The 25,811-nt window shown below is 43.4% G+C and overlaps 1 protein-coding gene across 5 annotated transcripts in view; it reads left to right on the top strand.

Annotated features, from left to right (window-relative positions):
* ARHGEF25 (Rho guanine nucleotide exchange factor 25) overlaps window positions 1-25,811 on the top strand; it is a 317,210-nt gene that overhangs the window by 219,231 nt on the left and 72,168 nt on the right. For all 5 annotated transcript variants that reach the window (XM_030196600.1, XM_030196599.1, XM_030196597.1 and 2 more), the window contains one exon: window positions 14,361-14,459. In XM_030196600.1, the coding sequence (XP_030052460.1) occupies window positions 14,361-14,459 (99 nt within the window). The remainder of the gene's footprint in view (window positions 1-14,360; window positions 14,460-25,811) is intronic.

Genomic DNA, 25,811 nt, shown 5'->3' with positions numbered 1-25,811 from the left:
CTCTGTCTCTCTGTGCTGGCAGCTTCCAGCAGCATGGGGTTAATTGTTTTACTTTACTACAGCTGTGTGTTGCTTGAGTTGCTCTACCTCTCTTTGGGTGTACTGGCTTCAAGTGCTTCACGGTTTTGCATTGGTGTGGGTTGGGCCTCTCTGGGTCAGTGTGCTTTTGCCTAGGTCTAGGGAGTGTGACATCATCAGGGAGGGCCTTGATAAGGAAGTGGTGTTGTTTCCTTCAGAGCCTTTGCAACAGTTGTGTTTGCTTTAGGTAGGGTGGTGCAGTGTGCACTTCTGACATTGTGTCTAGGGTCCCTGCTTGCTTTTGCTAAGGTCCAGGTTAGTGTTAGTGCAGTGTGCACTGGTGTCTATGTGTTTAGCTTTCCTGCTTTTCCCTTTGGTTCCTGCTGTTCCCTCTGGGTGTTGAAAGCATTGCTGTGTGTAGGGCTTTGGAAGCTCTGTTGCTGATAGAAGTACTTCAGGGTTTGGTGTTGTTAGGAACACTGCAGAGTTTGCTGTTAGAAATACTTCTGGTGTTTGTGCTATTGGGAGCATTGCAGTCTTTGCTGTTGGTGTTTGGTGCTTTAGAAGCACTTTTGGCTTATGTGTTAGCTTCCCTCCTGGTGGCTCCCCTGTCTTCCCTTTTAGTGCTAGGAGCTCTTCTGGTTGCTTGCCAGAGTAGTGCTTAGGAAGCACCTTGTTAGTTGTATCTAGCTTGCTAGAGCAGTGCTTAGGTAGCTGGTTTAGTTTTGTGTTTAGCTTATTAGTGTAAAGCTCTGCTTGTAGCTTGGTGCTTAGTAGCACCTGTGTTAGCTTTGTATTTAGTACCCTGCTCTGTTAGTTTAGGGCTTAGGAAGTCCCTTTCTTGAGCAGGGCTTAGGAGCTCCTGTTTAGTATAGGGCTTAGGAAGTCCTTTTGTCAGTTTACTGTTAGGAACACTCCTGCTGGTTTAGGGCTTGGGAGCAAGTAGATCAGTTTAGGTTTAGGAGCACTTCTGTTTCCAGTCCTGGTCCCTATGTCATCCGGTATCCAGTAAGTCCTGTCGGCTACTCGAACCCAGGAGCTCAACTTCTGGGGGGCTTAGTAGCTAAGTGCAGGTGAAGCTGTGTGGACCAGTCCAGTGTGCTCCAGTCCCATGTTCCAGTCCTGTGTCCTCCAGTCCGGGGGACCAGTCCAGTGTGTTCCGGTCCGGTGTGTGTTCCAGTCTGGTGTGCTCCAGTCCAGTGTGTTCCGGTCCGGTGTGTGTTCCAGTCCGAGGGATTGCAGTCCAGTGTTCCAGTCCTGTGTCCTCCAGTCCGGGGGATTCCAGTCCAGGTGTTCCGGTTCGCTGGGCAGTGCCTGCAGTCCCTGCTGGTGTGCTTACCCAGTGTTGGTTGGTGGGTTTTGCCTGCTGCTGTCGCTCCTCGGCAGCAGCCCAAGGGCTCACGTTTGCTCCAGAGCCCGGCCCCGCGGGCTCTGAACCTGAGAACCTGACACCTACTTACCATTACCAATAGATTATATAAATGCTAGGTCGTGGTCAACAAGGCTGACATTATTAGAGATTGGATAGATGAGTCTCAATTCGGCATAAGCTTACTAACAGAGATCTTAATATTTGCCCCCCAGGCTATAAAATTTAACATCTTTCTAGAAACAACAAAAACGAAGGAGGAGGAGTCATTATATATAAATCCTTCGTTAACATCAACTCAATCCAGAGAATGCAATCTTCAAATCTAGAAGCAATCCCATGCAATATCTCAACCAAATCATTATCCAAACATATTAATCTACTCCTATTATATCGCCCGCCAGGAAACTGGAATAAAGTGGAAGAGGATATCTCTGAATTCATATCCAACATCTGTGTAAATTCAGATAATGTCATATTAGTGGGAGACATTAACCTACATCTGGACAAACAGAATGATCCTGATACCAGAAGCTTCTTAAACGTCCTTGCTACCTGGAATTTAAACATTCCTTACTTATCAACTCTCAGTCACATAGCAAAGGCCATCAACTTGACATCCTAGCTCATAGATTCACAGACCTCCAATAACTTTCAAGTTTCTGAAGTCTTGTGGCTGCCTACGCCTTGGTCAGACCATTATAAATTAAACTTCACGTTTAATTAGAAAGAAAACAACCCAAATGAAACCATTAAAAAACAAAGTGTACCTTCAAAACAAGAGGTAAAATCATCCTAATAGAATTTTGGTCCTATTTTCCATTTGACAAAATCCTTCCAACTTCACTCAGTACCAACTTCAGTCACAGCTGGGACAAACTATGCACTGCCATGCTTAACGATATAGAGCCAATGAAAATAAAATCCAGACCCACCAAGAAAATCTTACCCTGGTTCTCAGAATACATCCTTAACACAAAAAGAGCTTGCAGACTACTGGAAAGACTATGGTCAAAATGTAAAAACTGAAAAGAACTGGGAAAATTGGAGAAAATCAATCAGAGAGTATAAAAACAAAATCAGAAAAGCCAAAACATCCTACTACGCCAAATGTATCGGCTAATTCAGCGCCTTCTGCTGACCAACTAGCGAACTATTTCGAACAGAAAATTGTCAAAAATCAAAACTGACCTAAAAGGTTCTAATAGTCCAATCACAAGTCTTTTCAGTATACCTGCCACATCTCCCAACTGCCTTCCTGGAGATAGAATTTGGACCTCCTTCTCCAAACCCTAGATTCTGTTAAACACTACATACTTAAATATGCATCCTCTCAATGCATACTAGACTTGTGTCCCAGTTTTCTCTTAAAATCAGCTCCTGATTTTTTTATACAATGCCTACAATGAAACCTTTCATGCTAACACATGGAAGTTTTCCTTCAAAACATGGAAAAATAATCCTAACCCCCATTCCCAAAAACCCCAAATCTAGCCTGATTGAAGTTTCTAACTACAAACCAGTTGTTTCTATCCCACTGTTAGTTAAAGTAATAGAAGGCCTAGTCACCCAACAACTGATAGACTGTCTTAACTCTTTCTCGATACTACACACCTGTCAATCTGGTTTATTTTATAGCACCAAAACAGTCCTAACAGCGCTCATAGCAAATTTCAGGAAAGAACTAAATAAAGGCAGAAAGATCATCATCTTACAATTTGATGTGTCCAGCGCCTTCGACACAGTTGATCATATCATTTTACTCAATCTGCTAGATTACATTGGCATATCCGGCAATGTTCTTAAATGGTTCAAGGGCTTTGTCACCTCAAGATACTACTAAGTAAAACAGTCAGGTATCATCTCAGCCCCCTGCACCCTTAACTGTGCAACCCCACAGGGTTCTCCTCTCTCCCCTACCCTGTTTAACATAATGATGGCACCTCTAGACTATCTACTCAAAGCTAATGGCTAAAGCTGTTTTATGTATGTTGATGATGTTACAATGTATATCACTTTTGATAATGATATTGACAAAATCTTAACCAACATAAAATCTGGTTTAGACCTAATGGAATCCTGGGCTAACAATTTCAAGTTGAAACTTATCAGAGAGAAAACCAAATTCTTAATACTAACAAATACTCACCAGCCAATCACTTCCTCTGCTTTCACTATTGGTAACGTTATCCATTAGAGCATAATTTGAAAATTCTGGGAATTATAATTGATCAATATCTCTCTTTTAAACCACAAATATTGAATCTAGTGTCTAATATATTCAGATCATTATGGAAACTTAAAAGACTAAGACCCTACTTTCCAAACACAATCTTCAGATCACTAATTGAATCCTTGGTACTCTCAAAATGTGACTAGTGTAATTTGGTTTACGCAGGACTTAAATCTTCATTAACCAGAAAATTACAAACTGCTCAAAACACAGCAGCCCAACTTGTACTTAAAGCGTTTCGTTACTCCAAAGTGATCCCACTTCTACTCAAACTACATTGGTTACCCATAAGGTCACTTATTACTTTCAAATTATGTGCATTTACTCACCAAATAATTTATGGTGCATCTCTATCCCACATGCAGAATCTTATAGAACTGCCTACATGTAATGTGAAAAAATCCTCCAGAGACTTCCTAATACTACACTTCCCTGTGTAATAAAATGAAATATAAAACTATCCATAATGCTGGATTTTCATACCAAGGTACAACCAAATAGAACTCTTTACCCAAGCAACTCATTGAAATTGAAGACTATTGGGCTCATTTTCAAAAGAGGAAAAACCTCCAAAAAGTGGCATAAGTCTGCATTTGGGCGTTTTTCTCACAATTTTTAGATGTTTTTCTATCAGGTCCGTCAGACGTATGTTCATATCACAAGGGGGTGTCTCAGGGGCGTGTTAAGGGTAGGACTTGGGGGGTTTTCAGCCATAATGGAACAGAACAAAACCGTCCAAGACTAACACTAAGACATTTTGAGCTAGACCTGTTTTTATAATGAATAAGGCAAAAAAAGGTGCCCTAAATGACCAGGGTGACTTCCCTTTACTCTCCCAGTGGTCGCTAACTCCCTCCCACCCCTCAAAATGTGATTAAAAACATTACTTGCCAACCTCAGATGTTATACAGATGCATATCCAGCAGATAGCCAAGACCTGTCGCTTCTTCCTCTTTAACATCAGCAAAATTCGCCCTTTCCTCTCTGAACACACCACCCGAACTCTCGTCCACGCTCTCATTACCTCTCGCCTGGACTACTGCAACTTACTCCTCACCGGCCTCCCACTTAGCCATCTATCCCCCCTTCAGTCTGTTCAGAACTCTGCTGCACGTCTCATATTCCGCCAGAACCGATATACTCATATCACCCCTCTCCTCAGGTCACTTCACTGGCTTCCGATCAGATACCGCATTCAATTCAAGCTTCTCCTTCTTACCTACAAATGCACTCAGTCTGCTGCCCCTCACTACCTCTCTACCCTCATCTCCCCTTACGTTCCCGCCCGTAACCTCCGTTCACAGGATAAATCCCTCCTCTCAGTACCCTTCTCCACCACCGCCAACTCCAGGCTCCGCTCATTCTGCCTCGCCTCACCCTATGCTTGGAACAACCTTCCTGAACCCTTACGCCAAGCCCCCTCCCTGCCCATCTTCAAGTCTTTGCTTAAAGCCCACCTCTTCAATGCTGCGTTCGGCACCTAACCCTTACCGTTCAGTGAATCCAGACTGCCCCAATTTGACTGCCCCGATCGGACCGACCGTTCACTTGTCTATTAGATTGTAAGCTCTTTGAGCAGGGACTGTCTCTCTTTGTTAAATTGTACAGCGCTGCGTAACCCTAGTAGCGCTCTAGAAATGTTAAGTAGTAGTAGTAGTAGTAGTATACTCGGGTCCATTAGAACAGCATGCAGGTCCCTCGAATAGTCCAGTGGTGGGTGCAGTACACTGCAGACAGATGGACCCAGGCCCATACTTCTCCCTATCTGTTACACTTGTGGAGGAAACTGTGAGCCCTTAAAAACTCACCAGAAACCCACTGTACCCACATATAGGTGCCCCCTTCACCCGTAAGGGCTATGGTAGTGGTGTAAAGTTGGGGGTAGTGGGTTTGGGGGGTTGGGGGGGGGGGCTCAGCAGACAAGATAAGGGAGAAATGGTGAGATGTGTACCTGGGTGCATATTATGAAGTCCACTGCAGTGCCCCCTAGGGTGCTCTATTGCTTTCCTGAGATGTCAGGGGGACCAGTCTACGAAAAATGCTGGCTCCTCCTACATCCCAATGGCTTGATTTTGTGCATTTTGCACTTGGACGTTTTTTGTTTGAAAATGGACCAAAAAACAAAACCTTGTATTTTCATAAAAATGACCTTCTTTCCTATTCAGATTTTGGACTTTTTTGCAAAATGTCCAAAGTCGGACTTAGACATCATATCGAACATGCCCCTCTACCTTTCATTTCAAATACTGTTGAAAACCCCATCTGATGAGATTGATCACCAACAATTGAATTAGTTAACCTTCAAAAATTATACCTGCTTAATCTGTAACTACATCTGTCTTTATTCTTATGTATTATTATTATAAACATGTTATATGTTCTAGATTGTAAGTTACATGATACTAGAAATTTGTAGTTACATTGCTACTTACTTGTTATACGTAATCAGAACAGTTTTTGAGTTCCATATTTGTAAGCAACATTGAACTTGAATTTTTATTTCAGATAATGTCAGATATAAATGTGTTGAATAAATAAATAAATAATGCACTAGCTGCCACGCCCACTGTCCATTCACGTCACACCCCTTAGAGAATAGATCAGAAAAATACAGTAATGCATGGTTTAAGACATGGTAACAGGCAAACTACTGCACAACCCTTAACGCGTTTGTGTGGTAGCCTGTTACTGTATGCTAGTCGCGTGTTAAGTGCTTAATGCCCTTTAGTAAAAGGGCATTTAGTGGTGTGGAATATCTGTGTTAATTTAATTGCTGTGGCTGGTGTTTAAACAAATGCTGACTGGGGAGGCTGAATATTGAGCTGATTTGAGGATAATTTTCAAAGCCGTTTCCTTGGATGGAAGTCACTTGTTATAAATTACATGGAGTTCATGTGAGTAGAAGTCTACAGGTAATGCCATTTTGTGCATGCATTTACTGACAGGGAGTGGAGGAGTAACCTAATGGTTAGAGCAGCTGGCTGAGAATCAGGAAAGCTAGGATTCAAATCCCATTGTGATCTCTTGTGACTCAGGGCAAGTTCCTAACCCTCCATTCACAGAGGTGTAAATGTAGATTGTAAGCCTTCTGAGGACAAGAAAATATTTCATGTAGCTGAATGCAATTCATCTAGAGCTGCTGCTGAAAAGGCCTGAGCTAAGTCCAAATGCCCTACTCCCTTTCACACCAAACAGAAGCAGGGCTGGTCTTAGCAGTTGCAGGGCCCTGTGCAGACCAGTTTGGTGGGGACCAGGGGTGGACTAACAGTACTCTTGGATCCTGGGCAGTAAGGGTCATTGGGCCCTCCCCTGGCACTGCCTGCGCCATCCCCCGCCCACTAGTGCACCCTCCCCGGCCTTACCTTGAAGGACCCTGGAGGTCTTGGCCTCTCTGGGGGCAGGAAAGATCCCCACTCTTTCCTGCCTGCTGCCACTGCTCCGCCTGATGCCGCCGTGTTTTAAAAATGGCTGCTGAAACTTCCTGCGGTAGTCTTGTGTGTCTTGGCAGTCTTGTGAGACTGCTGCAGGGAAGTCTCAGCAGCCATTTTGAAAATGCACTAGAGCCCTTTAAGTTGGGACCGGGGTGCTGTAGTTTGCAGGGGGGGGGGGGGGGGGAGAGCCTCTGAGTCCCTCTGGGCCTCGGTTGCCCGTATGGTCAGTCCACCCCTGGTGGGGACCCCCACCTGCTGAGACTGACAGTTTGCCTTGACATGCCAGACTCCCCTCCCCCCACCAGCCTGGGCTTGACAGTCTACCTTTCCATGTATTCTCCCCCTCCCCCCCCACACACACTTGTACTCAGTTTTAGTGTGCATAACTAAATTAGCTAACGAGCCAATCAAAGACATAACTGGGTGCTAACAATCAATTATTGGCGTTAATTGGCAATAATTTGGGTTTGCATGCACATCTTGCTAGGTGCTATTCTATAAAGATCCATGCACAAATCTTATAGCGCCCAAATCAACAGGGGGTGTGGTCATGGGAGGGGCAAGTGGGGAAAAGGGGTGTTTACTAAAGATACACACAGTATTAGATTGTAAGCTCTTTGAGCAGGGACTGTCTCTCTTTGTTAAATTGTACAGCGCTGCGTAACCCTAGTAGCGCTCTAGAAATGTTAAGTAGTAGTAGTAGTATTACTGAATAACAGGGATTTCATGCCGAAATTATGTGTCTGGATTTACACTAGCATTTCTATTTGTGGCGCCCAAAGTATGTCATGGAAATTGTCTCTAAATGCTATTCTATAAACAGTGCCCAGCTCAGAAATAGTGCTCCACACAGATTTTTTTTCAGTGCCAAATTTTGAGCTCTATTTCCGAATCTAGCCATATGTGCATATTTATTTCCATGCAGTTTATAGAAAATGCCAAGCACCCGTCTGCGTGACTAAATTTAGTCGTGGGCAGTTACACCACGTAAAACTTGGTATGAATGCTAGCACCTAAATTATGCGTGGACCGGGTGTATTCTATAACCACGTGCGTAGATTTTAGAAACACCCACATCCTGCCTATTCCACGGCCATGGCTATGCCCCCTTTTCAACTATGCAACTTAGAATTCGCGTGTTTCATGTTATAGAATATGCTTAGACAGTTCTGCATGTAAATTCTAATTAATACCAATTGCTGTCAATAATTGCTTGTTAAGTGGCAATTAGTGCCAATTGGCTTGTTAACTAATTAAGTTGCGCGCACAAATCCAGAATACAACTGGATTTCTGCACGCAACATAAGTTGTGCTATATAGAATCCGGGAGAATATGCTCAAATTTTCCCCACCCTAAGATCAACTGCTCTGCAGAGTTTTGTACAACCTGCAGAGTCCTACATCACACTTTTGCAAATACAGTGCATTACAATAATCAAGCCAAATGAGCACCAACATTTGCACCACCAATCGAAAATCATATATTGGCAACAAAAGTTTCAATCTACTAAGCAATCTCATCTGGAAAAAGGCAGCTCTCACCACCTGTCCAGTTTGGTCCCTCATTGACAAACACTCATCCAGAAGTACACCCAAACACTTCACCTGTCGTTGAGTACCCAACACTTGCCCAGCAACATTACACAGCAGAGGGGGTAAAACTTGCACCTGTCTTCCAACCAACATCACCTTTGTCTTGCTCTTTGTCACGAAATGCCTAGCCACCCACCTGGGGCTACCTCGTGGCCACTTAGAGGGTCTATCCCAAGCGCAGCTCAGATCCGCCTGCATCTGCCACTTGTGCTCTACACTACCACCCTCCTCCCACCGACTGGATCCCAACCTCCTCTGGGCGAGTCTCCCGCATTCAAATTATCCTCAGTGATTTCTAGGTTACTGGGGCCATGCTGTCAGTGATCCCACAGTGCCTAGAAAGCACTCACAGGCCCAACACACAAACCACCAGGATACTTAGTCAGTCTGGACAAGCAGAGGCAATAAACTAAAAATGTTTATTGTCATGAAAAAGTTAGAACAATGAGCAGAAAAGGTGCAATCAGCAAAACAATAACAGGTAACTGAAATATGGATCAATTATAACACTATCTAAAACATTTGTTTGCTATCTAAATAGTACTTGGGGAGATCAGGACATATAGCTGCTCATAAGTTATCAAATATAACTGATCACAGGGCCTCAGCAAAGAGATCCTTCTCTCTTTTCTCCCTGGCTAAAACTGGAGGGAAAAAGCCAGTATATTCTAGATGAATGGAGCTCTTGGGCCAATCGGAGCCCAGAACAACAAGTTTTAAAAGTAGCTGGCCACATCACTGCAGGTTACCTCTTATCTGTGTTAACTAAAGAAGGAACAGTCAGCTCTCTGTAACAGGTTTCAACATAAACATGCACCACCTGTTGGCCAAACTAGAGAAATACACTTCAAGAATTAAGGTAGTTTTACAGGCTTAAAAAAACCACCGTTTTGTCACACCCATATTTAATGCCAGCCCATATCTCCTGCTAAGCTAGTTTTCTATAAAGAGATAATAGACCAAAGGTCTATCAAGCCCAGTATCTTGTTTCCAACAGTGGCCAATCTAGGTCATAAGTACCTGACAAGGTCCACCCCCCCCAAAAAAAAAAAACAACAACCCCAAACACCCACAGTGGGAATTGAATCCACATCCCCTGCATTTAGGGAACACAACCCTAACCTCTATGCCAAACATGTGGGTGGCTATGTTCCTTTATGGAATAGGTGCCTACCAGGTGCCCTCCGGATGCCTAATTCTAGGCACACAGTTGTGTTGTTACCCTTGGAGTACATGCTCTTAGCACATGCACTACTATTCATAAATGCACCTGATTTTATAGTAACTATTTTCAGCATGTAAAACATGCTTCACATGTGGAAAATGCTTCATGAAACAACCCCCTATGAGGGCAATTTTCATACTGCCTCCACTATTGCAAAGTCTGTGGACACTATTCTCCGGATTCTATATATGGCGCCTAAAAATCCGTGCGGAATCTGAAGCGTATTCTATAACAATGCGCATAACTTAATTGGTTAACTAGCTAATCAGCGCTGTTAATTGGATGTTAAGCAATTAGGTGCTGCAGTATAGATTAAGCATGTTCTATACACTGCGCCTAAATCTTATAGAATACACTTAATTCCACATGGACTTTTTAGGCATCATATATAGAATCTGGCCCTTAGCGGGTAACCCCCAGATTCTGTATAGTGCGACTAAAGTTGCACGTATTCTGTATTTGTGTGTGCAACTTAATTAGCTAGCAAGCCAATCAGCGCTGATAATTGCCACTTAACAAGCAATTATTGACAACAATTAGAATTAACACGCAGAACTGTCTAAGCATATTCTGTAACGTGGTGTCTAAATTCTAAGTCGCAAAGTTGAAAAAGGGGCGTGGCCATAGGTGTTCCTAAAATCTATGCGCATTGTTATAGAATACGCCCAATCCGTGCATAATTTAGGTGTCAGCATTTACATCAAGTTTTACTTGGCATTACTGGCAGTGTCTAAATTTAGTCGTGTGGGTGGATGCTTGTCGTATGCTATCAACTGCATCGAACTTTAGGCGTATTCTATAAAATTTAGGTGTACTTTACAGAATATGCCTAGGCATAATTGTTTTCCACGTGGAATTTTCAGGCACCATATATAGAACTAGCCCTAAATATTCATGGATAGCTGGTTATTCACTATTTAACCAGCCAGGAGCCGTTCCTGGCCGGTTAAATAGCGTTGAATATTGGGTGGTATATATCCAGAGATTTTACATTAGTTTTCCAAGGGAAAGTACATGTGTTTTTCTTTCTTTCTTTTTTGTTTTGCAAATGGAAAAACTTACATCATTTAGGAAATATACTACTGTTTGCATTGTTTCAGTCCCTATTCTAACCGTTCCCCTGGATATATCTCCACTCTATGAGTGTAAAAAAGCACAATATGCAGAGTTTTACCTGCAAGGAAGGTGGGAAGGGGGAGAAGTCTAGCCCTTTTTTGTAAGTAAACATGCTGTGAAAATGGCTTTGAAAATTATACCAGTGATTACTTTATGGGGATAAGTTCAAATTTAGGGCTCCCAAGAGTCAGTTTTTCGAGCTATACCTATTCTACACCTGCTTGGTTGAATCTCTATCAGTATATGTGTTTATCCATAGGGAGGATGAGTACATGTTTTCACTTAACTTGGAAAGTTTGGTAAGTCTAAATATGAAAAAGGGGTTTTTAGGTTAAAAAAAAATATATTTTATATACAGTGGCGTACCAAGGGGGGGCGGTCCGCCCCGGGTGCACGCCGCTGGGGGGTGCCGCGGTGCGCGCCTGCTGCGAGAGTTCGCTAACTTCTCTCGTTCGCTGCAGCTCCTTCTGCCCCGGAACAGGTTACTTCCTGTTCCGGGGCAGAGGGAGCTGCAGCGAACGAGCAAAGTTAGTAAACTCGCAGGAGGCGCGTGCTGTGGCACCCCACATCCCCCAGCGGCATGCACCTGGGAGGGGGGCTCTTTCACGGGGGGGGGGTCTTTTGCCGGGGGGGGGGTCCACGTTGCATCGGGGGGTGGCGCTGCACCCGGGGGGCGGGGCGCCGCCCCGGGTGTCCGCCCCCCTAGGAACGCCACTGTTTATATATACAGATTTGATAAAAATAGAATATTAGAGAATTTGAAAATAAAAAATTAAAAAATTGGGGTAAAATTGGACTCATGACGAATTGGGCTAGATTCTATGGGCTCCTTTTACTTAGCTGCAGTAGTGATTCCTGGCGCGGCAAATATGATGAAGCCTATCTAATTCCTGTTGCTTTCATCGCATATGCCAAGCAGGAATCATGACTGCGAATTAGTAAAAGGAACCCTATATATGGTGCCAAAAAAAAAATCAGTGCCGAAAAAAGCACTATAGCGCTTACACCTGGGAATTGCGCCTAACTTTATGCACAGTCATTTAAAGTAGTTGGTACAAATATATGCGCCTACATTAGGTACATATCCCCATTATTCTATAACCACTTGTAATAATTTTAGGAACACCCCCGTTACGCTCATGACCCTCCCACCCCTTATTTCAGATTGTATGTAAATTTTAGGTGTGGATCTTGTGCCTAAATTTACACATATAAATGTCAATTAAATCTAATTGGTTCCAAGAATTGCTTGTTAAAAACCAATTATTGGTGCTAATTAATTCATTATTTAATTAAATTGTGCATGCAAATTGAATGCATGCCCAAATTTGTATATGCAATTTTTGACAACTTTAATAGAACTGAGGGGATGGTGTGTAAGGTGTGTAAATCTCAGCAGAGCTAGATGTACGCATGAGTACCAATTCTGAAGGTCCGACAATATATATATATAGATATATAGATAGGTAGATAGATATAGATATAAAATAGTCCCCCTTAACCAGCACAAATAATACACAAATTCACACCCACAAATTTACACTTGCTTTAAAAAAAATGTAAATGTATGCATGTACACTATGGGAGAAGTTCTATAAATGGCACTCAAAATTCAGTGACAAAGAAAATCGGTGCTGAATGGTATTCCATAAGTGGCATTCTGGGATTGGTGCCTTTTATAGCAGGTAGCACTGGGATTCATGCTCAACTTTGGGAGCAAGGATTTACACCAACTGAAACAAGGTGTAAATCCTGGCATGCAAGTTGGGCAAGGATCCCCCCGAATTCTATAACACGACACACATTGTAATGGAACGGCCCTGGTCCTCCCATGCTCCTCCCATGGCCACGCCTCCTTTGCAGATCCACGTGGAAATACTTAGGCGCTCTTCTATAAATGGGCGTATAAGTGTGTTTTCATGCAGATCTGCCATTTTGGCGCCTTGAATCCGTTAATGCTTTTTCACACCTAACGTTTGGCGCCGTATATGGAATTTTCCTCTATGTGTGCACCCGCATACTTTATAAAATACAAGTGTATGTTTACCTCCACTCCACTCAAACTACAGCCCTCAGGAACACCTACATGCAATTTTTGTGGTGTGCATAATTATTCACATGTATACAGCCATACAGTTGTATAAAAGTTCTTCATCGTATGTAAAACAAGCTTTGCACTTGTAAAAAAATTATCAAAATACCCAAATTATAAGGGTAAGTTTATCATAGGGTGCCTAGATTGATGAGAGAGGGCGGTGCCTATTTTATAAAGATGCATAGAATGGCATAAAACTAATCTATAATCTTAGTTGTCAATATGCAGCTCTCAGTGATAGGTTGTCTTTTTCACAGCTTGATCCCATCACCTCTATCCTGAACATTTAGCCCTCCCCTAACCATAGCATAAATGTAAACCCAGCATTCTCTGTCATCCTTCCCTCTCCCAACCAGTCACACTATTTCTCTATTCCTCCTCCCTCCCACCCTGACCCCACCAGTCAATTTCTGTCCCCCATCCCTGCCCCCACCTGTTGCATCACTGAATGCCCACTTCTTTCCTGCTCCACTCTCTCAAGCCTCCCTTTCTGTTTGTCCCATACTCTTTTCTGGCAGGCAGGCAGGCAGCATCTCTTCTTATTTTGGGCCAATGATGGTGTGTCTTTCTCTTCCCTTTACCACCCCCTACTGGCTCCTCCTCCTTTCCACAGGAGCTGTGGGTAATGTGAGAAGACAGCCAGGGATGGAACACGCTGCCTACCTCTGGGGCTTGCACCACACATTGCTGGTGGGTGAATGCAAAGGTGTAGAGTGCTGCAGTGGGGCCCAGCATTCCCTCTAAACAACATTATGTTGTATGGGAGTCTTCCAACAGCGTTTCTGCTTGTAGGAAGTGGGCTTCAATATCACGCATTCAGTTGCAATATGGCGGTGATACTGTAGCACCATCCTCCACTAATGCAAATACTGATGCGTTGGTGTGACCCAGGTACTTTCTGTCCTTACTGGTTGCATGGCATAGGGAGGGGTAATATGGGTAGGGTGAGAAAGTGTCTCCTTACTCCTCCCATTTCCACTATTGAAATGGGGGCATATGTGCTATATTGCCCATCAGCTCTTTACCACTATTATACAAATATATATATTCCCTTGGCCTATTACTTTGTTGAGATACTTGCTGGGAAAAATACATCAACATGGAGGATAGTGGCATGTAAGAGACAAAGGAGAGAAGAGCCTTGGTGTTGGATTGCGCATGGGAGATTATATGTAAATCTCAACTGGGCAGACTGGATGGGCCATGTTGGTGTTTTTCTGATGTCATTTACTATGTTACTGTGTCAGAGATTGAATGAGATTTTCATCTATCGGTCACAGGAATGGAAGGGGCAGACTTTGCCTTCTGAAGGACGTGTCACGAACCTATCGACACTCAACCACCTTCTACAAGGAGAGACACCAGAAGCCGTCAAAGAGGTAACAAAAACCTTGAATGCTAGCAAGTATCCTCACTAACCTGAGGGATAACAAGAATGGGGGAGCTACTCAAATATTTTAAATCCCACTATGTAACTGTGTTGCTTTGATGGACAGTTCTTGGGATGGAACTCATTTTTTCCTACTTGGATTGGCATAAAGATATGCTTCTTTTTTTTTTAACCTCAGAATTTCCAATGCAGTTTTGATTCAATGTAGTAGTGTAGTGTGTGTGCGTGTGTGTCTGTGAGATAGAGAGAGAGAATTCAAGTATAAGTTGGGAACAAAGAAGATGGCCAAATAGAGCTGGAGAACTTTTGATAGAACTCCACAAGACTAACAATCTGTTCATATCAAACACCTACCAGCAACACAAGCGGTGACTGACTGTACACATGGATTTTGCCCAACGGATTGTACAAAAATCAAATTGACTATCTGACTTATTTTCGAAAAAGAAGGGCGCCCACCTTCCGACACAGCACTAGCCCCACCTCCCAGCCACTTGCTTGGAGAACCATATCGGTTTCCTTTTTCTCTTGCTTTTATTTACTCTCCTTACATAAAGGTTTGTGGCCATATTTATAGCTTCTTTCAGCCTGGACCACTGTCCTTCCACTTCTCGTTCGCCCTCCCAGCCCATCAGCTCCTTCCTCAGGTATTCCCCCATTTTACTAAAGTCAGCATGCTTGAAATCCAGGACTTTGAGTTTTTGAGTGGCCGCCCTCCACTTCAGCTGCCATATCAAACCAAACTGTTTGATGGTCACTGCTGCCCAGGTGGGCACCCACTCGGATATTTGACACACTATATCCATGTGTGAGCACCAGATCCAGCGTCGCTCCCGCCCTCGTGGGTTCCGTCACCATTTGTCTAAGCAGAGCACTTTGAAAAGCATCCACAATCTCTCTACTTCTTTCCGATTCCGCAGATGGAACCTTCCAGTCTACATCCGGCAGATTGAAATCTCCCAGCAACAGCACCTCTCTCTTCTTTTCCAACTTTTGAATATCTACGATCACATCTTTATCTAGTTCCTCCAATTGTGTCGGGGGTCTGTAGACAACACCCACGTGGACAGAGGTTCTATCATCTCTTTTTTAAGGTGATCCATATTGCTTCTTCTTTTCCCCAGGTCCCTGTCATTTCAGTCGCTGCGATATCATTTCTCACATACAGAGCTACTCCTCCACCTTTAGGACCATCTCTATCCTTCCTAAATAGATTATAGCCTGGTATGTTTGCATCCCATTCATGGGAACCATTTTGCCACGTCTCCATGATTGCAACAACGTCTAAGTCTGCCTCCAACATCAGGGCTTGAAGGTCATGAACTTTATTGCTTAGACTGCAAGCATTTGTGGTCATCGCTTTCCATCTACATTTCCTGGTATGTGTTTCAACATTTGTGATTTGGGGGTGTCTTTTCTCTTTGGGTACCTTCATATCTTTTTGTTCCACCTTCATTGCTTTTTCTTCCTCCTCAGTTCTATTTTCAGGAGCATCACAGTGCTGTAATGGAGCAAAATGGACTCAACAACTTTCATTATGCTGAAAACCATGTTAACTGCTGAAAATGAAGATGACCTTCTTATCAAGATTAGGAAACATAGGGGCCAATATTGCGACCACATGAGGGAGCCTGGCTAACTCCTGCGGTTGGTGGTCAGCCTGGATATTCAATGCCAGGCTGTTTCCGGTAACCAGTATTGAATATCCAGTTTACTTGTAGCCGGTTTAACGATAACCGGCTAAGTCAATATTTAGACTTAGCTGGTTATCTTGAAACCGGCCAAAGATATTCTACGGTTTCACACAGCCAAATATGGCTGCTGAATTCACTTTAAAGATCAGCAGATAGCCGGTTATAGTATGCGATGTAACCGGCTAGCTGCTAACAGGGGATATTCAGTGAGTGATAACTAGTTACCCCTGCTGAATATTGGCAGATAGCCAGTCAAGCACTATTTAACCGATCAGCAGCTGTCCGCTGAATATCGGGGAGATAGTGTCAAAATGGGCCGCACCTTAATGTGAAGAAGACAAAGATCCTGTGAACTTCTAACATCCATAATTTCATCCTTGATGGAGAAGCAATACAAATAGTAGACAACTTCAACATGTTTGTCTCGATAATCAATAATGAAATCTAGTGATAATCAAGAAATCCAGTGAAACATTGCCATGAAGGACCTAGACAAGCCAGCCGATGTTCAAAACCATTTAACCGTTCAGGAACAGCACCTGGCCAGTTAAATGGTACTTAGCTTGCTATCTGCCAATATTCAGTGAGAGGTAGCCGGCTTCTCCTGTTGAATATTCCTGGTGAGTGCATCGCTGGAATATCAGTTTGGCTGGCTATGTTTTTAGTGGCCAAAATAGACTGGATAGTCAATGCCAGTCACTGGGAACGGCCCAATATTGATTACGTGGGCTCAGCGCTGACCATGGGAGGCAGCCTGGCTACCTCTCGTGGTCTGAATATTGGGCCCAAGATCTTCAAGATCTCCATACAAAGATTTGATTTGTCCAAGCTATAGTATTTGCAATAATGTCATGTTGATCTGAAAGTTGAACAGTGAAGAAGCAGGACAGGAAGAAAATCAATGCCTTCAAATTATGGTGTTGGCAAGAATACTGGATATGCAATGGATTACCTCAAGAACATCAGTACTGGAAGAGATCAAACCTAAGGTTTTTCTTGAATGCTCACATGACAAGTCTTTGACTTTCATGCTTCAGATACACCCTGCAAAGAGAAAGATCATTAGAGAAAGACAATCATACTTGGCAGGCTGAAAGTCAGTGTAAAAAAAGAAGACTGGCAATGTGATGGATCAATGCAATAACAATAGCTATGGATGCCCCTTTATCAACAATTAGTCACTGACTTAAACCAAACACAGTTCTGGACAACTAGCCATAGGGTTGCCATGAGTTGAAATCAACTTGATTCAAATGTTCAGCGCTGCGTGCGTCTGGTAGCGCTATATAAATGCTATTAATAGTAGTATGTCACATAAGAACATAAGAATTAGCCATACTGGGTCAGACAAATGGTCCATCTAGCCCAGTATCCTTCCTCCAACAGTGGCCAATTCAGGTCACAAGTACATGACAGAATCCCAAATACTAGCAAGATTCATGCTACTGATCCCAGGGCAAGCAGTGGCTTTCCCCATGTCTATCTCAATAGCAGACTATGCACATTTCCTCCAGGAACGTGTCCAAACCTTCTTTAGACCCATAAGTACATAAGTACATAAGTAGTGCCATACTGGGAAAGACCAAAGGTCCATCTAGCCCAGCATCCTGTCACCGACAGTGGCCAATCCAGGTCAAGGGCACCTGGCACGCTCCCAAACGTAAAAAACATTCCAGACAAGTTATACCTAAAATGTGGAATTTTTCCAAGTCCATTAATAGCGGTCTATGGACTTGTCCTTTAGGAATCTATCTAACCCCTTTTTAAACTCCGTTCAAGCTAACCGCCCGTACCACGTTCTCCGGCAACGAATTCCAGAGTCTAATTACACGTTGGGTGAAGAAAATTTTCTCCGATTCGTTTTAAATTTACCACACTGTAGCTTCAACTCATGCCCTCTAGTCCTAGTATTTTTTGGATAGCCGTGAACAGTTCGCTTCACATCCACCCGATCCATTCCACTCATTATTTTATACACTTCTATCATATCTCCCAGATACACTAACCGCTGATACCACATCCTCTGGCAATGAGTTCCAGAGCTTAACTATTTGTTGAGTGAAAAAAATATTATCTGTTCATTTTTAAAGTATTTCCATGTAATTTCATTGAGTGTCCCCTAGTGTTTGTACTTTTTGAAAGAGTAAAAAATCGATTCACTTTTAACCGTTGTACACCACTAAGTATTCTGTAGACCCATAGGCACCCTGTATAAGAGGCTTGGGGAGGCTAAGCCTCCCCAGCCCAACCGTAACCTTCCCCTAACTCCTCAGGAACAAAATTGTTGTATCTTCCGCTCCCTGCCGGCGCCCAACCCCACCGCGCATTTCTTTTCTTACAGGCTGACCGACTGCCTGCCTGTCTGACTTGCTATCTCCCTAAGCCTCCTTCCCTAGCGATTCCGGCAGCGGTTCCATCTCTGCCGGAAGGGAACCTCCTTCCGGCAGCTTCTCGCTGGGGGACACGGGCCTGTAGCGAGCGTGGTGAAGGGTGCTGGGTTCCGTCCTGCTCTGCCTGTTACACCGTCTCGGGGAAAGGGAGAGAGGTGCAGCGGGCCTAATCAGCGTCCGGGGGCCTAGTCAGTGTGTGACATCCCTTTTCCACCTGTTTGGTCTGTGTCCGCCGCTCACCCCAACCCCGCCCCCCCCCCACTCCCAGCCCCTACTCAGTGTCTGACACCTTTCTCCTGCTCCGTCATCATCCAGGCCTGCTCGCTTTCTGTCAGCTGACCCCCGAGGCTCGCTTCATATTTCTCTTCTGGCTCCCGATCCCGAGCTATGCTGCAGCGCGTATGCGGCTCCGCGAAATGCTCTTTGCTCTAAGAAACGTTTATTTTCTTGAAGGTTGATGTTTTGTTTTTAAGATCTCTGGGGCGTTGTTTCAAATCAGCTTTAACAAGTTAACTTCGATTTACATGCAAGTTTGCTAATGATTTTGTAAGCAGTATATGTAAGTAAGGCGGGTTGTTTTGGAAATTGTAGCCAGTGTAGTGTTGATAGGGGTACATCCCATTGCATATTAGTGTCAGTTGAAATTGAAAACTCTTATCTCTATCTGGTCATTAATAAAGGAGCTCATTGTGAACACTATCCACCCTAAAAGGTTGTTTTGTGGCTGTACATGAGGAATTGTGATATGATTCCTTGTTTCATATTGTTGATAATCTGTGTTTTCCTATAGGTGGTAATTGGTGTATTAGGGTCTGCCCAGTATAATGTTTACAGTATTAATTGTTACTATTTCACTTTCACTTATTTCTTTTTCTCTGTTTTGTCAGACAATTATGGATATAAGCCCCACCCATGACCCCGCCCCTTTAGCCTCCCCAAACAGTTGGGCCACCGACCGGCTATGTGTAGACTTCTATCATATCCCCCCTCAGCCATCTCTTTTCCAAGTTGAAGAGCCCTAACCTCTTAAGCCTTTCCTCATTTGAGAGGAATTTCATTTTCTTTGCTCTTCTTTGAGCCTTTTCTAATTCTGCTATATCTTTTTTAAGATATGGCAAACAGAACTGCACACAGTACTTAAGGTTTGGTCACACCATGGAATGATACAGAGGCATTATAATGTTCTTTGTCTTATTTTTTATCCATTTCTTAATAATTCCAAGCATTCTGTTTGCTTTTTTGGCCACTGCCACACACTGGGCACAAGATTTCAGCATATTGTCCATGACGATAACTAAGGGGCTGATATTCAGAGCGCAGATTATCCCAGCTATCTCCTGCAGTCAGTGCTAAACCCGGATATTTAATGCCAGGCCGTTTCCGGTGACCGACATTGATTATTTGGTTTATTTTTGGCCAGTTTGAACATAACCAGCTAAGTCAATATTCAGACTTAGCCAGTTATGTTCAAACTGGCCAAAGCTATCCCCTGCTGAATATCGCTATAGCCGGTTATGAGGCATTTAACCGGCCAGGTGCCAATCCTGGACAGTTAAATACTTTTGATATCGGGTGGCTAGATCTTTTTCTTGGGTGCTGACTCCTAGGGTGGAACCTAGCATCAAATAACTATGATTTGGATTCTTCTCAATGTCCATCATTTTGCACTTGTCCACATTAAATCTCATCTGCCATTTGGATGGCCAGATTTCCAACTTTAAGATGTTCCTGCAATTTTTCATAATCTGCATGCGTTTTAGCAGCTTTTAATAATTTTGTGTCACCTGCAGGCGTAATCACCTCACTCGTTCTCATTTCCAGATCGTTATTAAATCTTTTAACTACCACCAGTCCCAGTACAAATCCCTGAGGCACTTCACTATTCACCCTCCTCCACTGAGAAAATTGGCATTTAACACTACCCTCTGTTTTCTATCCATCAACCAGTTCCTAATCCACAACAGAAGATTGCCTCCTATCCCATGGTTTTTTTTAATTTTCTCAGGAGTCTCTCATGAGGGACTTTGCCAAACACTTTCTGGAAATCTAGATACACTACATCAACCGGCTCACCTTTATGCACATGTTTATTCTTGCATTCAAGAAATGAAGCAAATTGATGAGGCAAGACTTCCCTTGGCTGAATCCTTGTTGACTTTGTCCATTAAACCATGTTTGTCTATGTGTTCAGTGATTTTAATCTTTATAATAGTTTCCACTATTTTGCCTGGCATTGACGTCAGGCTTACCGGTCTGTAATTTCCCAGATTACCCCAGGCGTTACATTGGCCACCCTCCAATCTTCAGATACTATGGACAATTTTAACGATGTTACAGTTCACTAACAGCAAATCTGCAATTTCATATTTGAGTTCTTTCAGTACCCTAGAATGTATACCATTTGGTCCAGGTGATTTATTACTCTTTAATTTGTCGATTTCACCTGACTCCCTGTGGTTGCCTTCCATCCAGCCTTCCATCTGTCACCTCAATGACTCATCTGCCGTCAGCCTGGGCCTTTGGCTCAGGGATCCAACAGCAGTCCAAGAGCTCAACCTCCAGTGTTGTAACAGTGCTATTATTCTAATGACTAATACGCACAATCGGCATGTAACTGTGAGGGCAAACCCCCTGATTGTATATATGGTGCTAAAAATTGCATGCGCAAGTCTGGGTGCGCGCCTAATTTGCACATGTAATTTGAGTAATGAGCCAATTAGCACCAATAATTGCCCACAAACAATCAATTATTGCTGTTAACTGGCAACAATTTGGATTTACAAGCACATCTTGCTATGCACGTTTCTATAAAGATGCACAAGCACATCTTTTAATATGTAACTGAAGGGGCGTGGCCATGGGAGGGCATGGGTGCATCGGGGCGGGGTCAGAGGCGTTCACTGATGGTGCAAGCAGTATTATAGAATTCAGGGGAGCCGCACCTAATTTACGCATGAGCATTTACACCAGGGAGTGGATCCCGACACTACACGCTAGTCTATAAACAGCACCCAACTCAGGGCACCATTTATAGAATAGCACTCAGCGCAAATTTTATTCATCCCCTAAATTTGGACACTATTTACAGAATCTAGTCCATAACTGCATAGTATTATGGAATTCACTACCGCAATATCTTCAGCTTGAAGCATCATATATGTTTGTTCAGCAGGCTTTTACTGTGTACACCCAGGCCCCGGGTGGATTCTGCAGCAGGAGTCAAGGGTGTTCGATGAGAACTTTATTTTGCTTTATATGTATACTTTTTATCTCTTGTATGTATGATTGAATCATGTCTGAATGGTAAAGGTAATGTAATGTAATGCTTATACCCCGCACTTTCCACTCAATAGCAGGTTCAATGCGGCTTACATATTACATCAGGTAGACAGAGTAACATAGGGTGGATGCAGCTATAAAATACTGAGTAAAGAGGTGGTCGATTAGGTATGGATAGGTAAGATGGTGAAGTTCCGAAATCCTGTGAGCCGACGATATAGCTACCAGAAAGACCACCTTCATAGTAAGGTCTTTTATTGAACAAGACTCCAAGGGCTCAAAAGGAGAACCCGCCAAAGAGTCAAGAATGATATTAAGATCCCACTGAGGAACTACCGGCCGCTGAGGAGGACGAAAGCAACTTCACCCTCCTCAAAAAACGGACCACATCCGGGGAAGACGCAAACCGACCTGCCCTGCACCTTACCCCGAAAACACGCCAAAGCAGCCAGCTGCACCTTCAAAGATGACAATGAAAGGCCCTTCTCAAAACCATCCTGCAAGAAATCAAAAATGCACGACACAGAAGCTGTCGAAGGGACATACGCCGGTCCCCACACTAATCTTCAAATATGCGCTAACACACACACATAGGCCAAAGACGTCGAACGTTTGCGAGACTGCAGCATCGTCTGAATCACCTGAGGGGAAAAACCTTAGGTAGTTAGGTCTTTCCTATCTTACATTGGTGTTCTTTTCTGGTCTCGTATTTTTATCATAATTGTATTAGGAAACCGCTTTAATTTGCTTGCAATGAAAGGCATATAGCAAATTTTAATGAACGATAAACGATTAACTCCCTTTATTAAAAAGATCCCTTAGAAAGTAATATTCTCTTTACCAATGAACAAATTCCTCCAGCATAACTGTGCTTTGGTGCGCATGGCTTAGTAGAAATGTTTCTGCAAATCTGAAGCACCTGCTAACAGGGCAGAGTCCAAAGCTTCAAGTGAAGTTACTACAACCTGAGAAGACCTGTGCTGCTTTTTAACATAAATGTTATTTATACTTTTGTTGGATTTAGCTCCAACATAACTAGAATATATAACCCTTTTTATCTAGGTTGTGTAACTTGAATACATCTGTATGTGCAGCTTTCACTACACATGTTGGGGGTGATTTTATAATAGATTACCTAGGTAAGAAATCTAAATAGGTAGCTAGCTTGCAGCTGTTTTATAAAGACACATAGGTGCCTATGGCCCTTATTTTAGAAGCTCTGTTCATGTTTTGCATGTCACAAAACTTGCATTTAGATATCGATATTGCATAGATGTCTAAATCTCGATTTCATGAAGCCCAGATTTGGACATCTGAAACTGTAGTACATCCTTATGGCAAGGGGGTGTGGCTAGGGAGGTGCCAAACTTTGGATGCCCAATTCCTCCTTCAGTAGGGGAAGGGATGTTTCTGTTTAAAAAGATGGACTTTGTTATTTAGACCTTGGTACTTGGCATCAAGTGGCATTGCCACGGGGAGGGGGGGTTGTTTCAATGGCCTTAGCCCCCTCCTTTTTGACTCAGGCTCCCTCCAAAATTGTGGCAGCCATGGAGCGGCTGGTGGGGATGCCCAAGCTCCAAACTCCCACCCATGCTGCCTGAGTAGTAAAGAAGTCAGTAGCATGCTTCGGCCTCTGATAGTGGCACTCCCGCACATGCTGAGTTCATGCATGGGAGTGCTGGTATACAGCAGCTGAAGCGGGCCGCTGATGACTTTGCTGTGCAGGTAGCAAGGGAGAGGACTTGGTCAGTGGACCACTTCAGCTTGGCAGGGTTTGGGCATCCCCATCAACAAAGGTAGGATTTAATGCTGGGATTACAGAAGTGAGTTCTGATTGAGCAACTGTCCACTGGAGGGATTAACGCAAGGCATAGTAACATAGTAGATGACGGCAGAAAAAGACCTGCACGGTCCATCCAGTCTGCCCAACAAGATAAACTCATATGTGCTACTCTTTGTGTATACCCTACCTTGATTTTGTACCTGTCCTCTTCAGGGCACAGACCGTATAAGTCTGCCCAGCACTATCCCTGCCTCCCAACCACCAGCCCCGCCTCCCACCACCGGCTCTGGCACAGATCGTATAAGTCTGCCCAGCACTATCCCCGCCCTCCCAACCACAGCCCCACCTCCCACCCACCAGCTCTGGCACCTCCTTAATCCCTCAGGGGTCCTTTTACAAAGCGTGCTGAAAAATGACTTGCAATAGTGTAGGCGTGGGTTTTGAGCACACACCGAGCCATTTTTTAGTGCTCCTGTAAAAAAGGTCTTTTAAAGATTGTTGCCGAAAATGGACGTGCGGCAAAATGAAAATTGCTGCGTGTCCATTTTGGGTCTGAGACCTTACTGCCAGCCATTGACCTAGTGGTAGAGACTCACACAGTAACCAGGCGGTAATGACCTATGTGCGCCAAATTCCACTTGGCGCGTCCGTTACGCCCTAAAAAATTTTTTACAGATATTGCATGAGCACCAAAATTGAAATTACTGCAAGAGCCACACGGTAGTCGGGCGGTAACTCCATTTTGGGCGCCCATTGGGTGCCCTAAAAATAAATTTTCAGATGTGCGTATTGGACGAGCACCAAAAATGAAATTACCACAAGAGCCACACGGTACTAGGCTACTAGGCCACTAGGCTACTGCAGGGACCTGCTTGCTGCTCTAATAGGACTGGCCATAACATCTGAAGCTGTCATACAGGCTGGTATGTACTGTTTCTTTCATATCTTTGAGGGGTGGGAGGGGGTCAGTGACCACTGGAAGAGTAAGGGGGTTTTATGCTTTGATCCACAAGTGGTCATTTAGGGCACCTTTTGGTCACTTAGTCGTGATTGAAACAGATGTAGCCAAAAACATTTTAATGTTGTCCACAGATGTTTTCAATCTTGTTCCATTATTTCAGAAAAACATCTTATCTTTGGTGCTGCCCGTGTCCTGCCCATGTCCTGCCCCAAAACACACCCCCTTGAAATTTTGATGAACTGTGAAGCAAAACATCTAAACCGGGGTATCAAAAATCTCAACTTGGATGTATTTGAGAGAAAAATGTCCTTCTGCCACCTTATGACGTGTTTTTTGGATTTTGTTTTGTTTTAAAAAGGAACCCAGTTGTGTTGTCATACAAAAGACAAGCCAATATTCTGAATGTTTGAAATACAATTAAAATTGCCTCCAGTAATTAAAACTCTCTTTGTATACAGAAAAAAAAACAAAATAATTGCAGAGAACAGAGTGTTTCTTTCCACTCTGCTTTTTGTTTCATAGATATTTAAGAATGTATATTCCAGTTCATTGATTTTAGCATCCAGCATGTGGCATCTCTGAGCTGCAATAGCTCATTTACTAATTTTTGGCACTTGACATCACACAGGAACAAAAGAAAAGAGGAGATAACCTCTATAATGCAAAGTTCGCACACCAGCAGTAGAGATGCTAAAAAAAAAAAAGGAATGTCAGCTCCAAAAGGAATATTTATTGAGTACAAAAACTAAAGACCTGACAACAGCTACATTTGACTTCACACCTGTATCAGGCGTCAACATTAAATACAATATAATATAATATATGACAGCACTCTGCAAAATCAGTAATAAACAGTGGAGCCCTTTTACCAATGGGCTTGCCACGTGACAACCCGGAACTACCACCAGTGGTTCTGCCTCCAGCTCGCGCCATTTCTGGTGCTGCTATATTTTAAAAAAATATATACTGGGTAGCGCAGGAGCCCTTACCGCCACCTCAATCGATAGTGATAAGTGCTCCCCCACCCCCCGGCATAGCCACATGGTAAGTGCAAGCTTATCGCATGACCGTGTGTTTTTACAGGCTTTATACCTGCTTGTGATAAAAAGGACCCTCGCATGCAGCAAGAACAGCTGCTACCAAAGGCCTTTTTTACTGCAGTTTGGTTAAAGGACCCCATTGTTAAGATAGATGATTCTTCTAGTCAATCAGACTTTAAAAAAATTCTTTAATC

Source organism: Microcaecilia unicolor, chromosome 3, assembly GCF_901765095.1.
Source record: "Microcaecilia unicolor chromosome 3, aMicUni1.1, whole genome shotgun sequence".
In the NCBI taxonomy this organism is placed as follows: domain Eukaryota; kingdom Metazoa; phylum Chordata; class Amphibia; order Gymnophiona; family Siphonopidae; genus Microcaecilia; species Microcaecilia unicolor.
The sequence above is the reverse complement of the archived record's forward strand: the minus strand, read 5'-3'. Positions and strand labels throughout refer to the sequence as shown.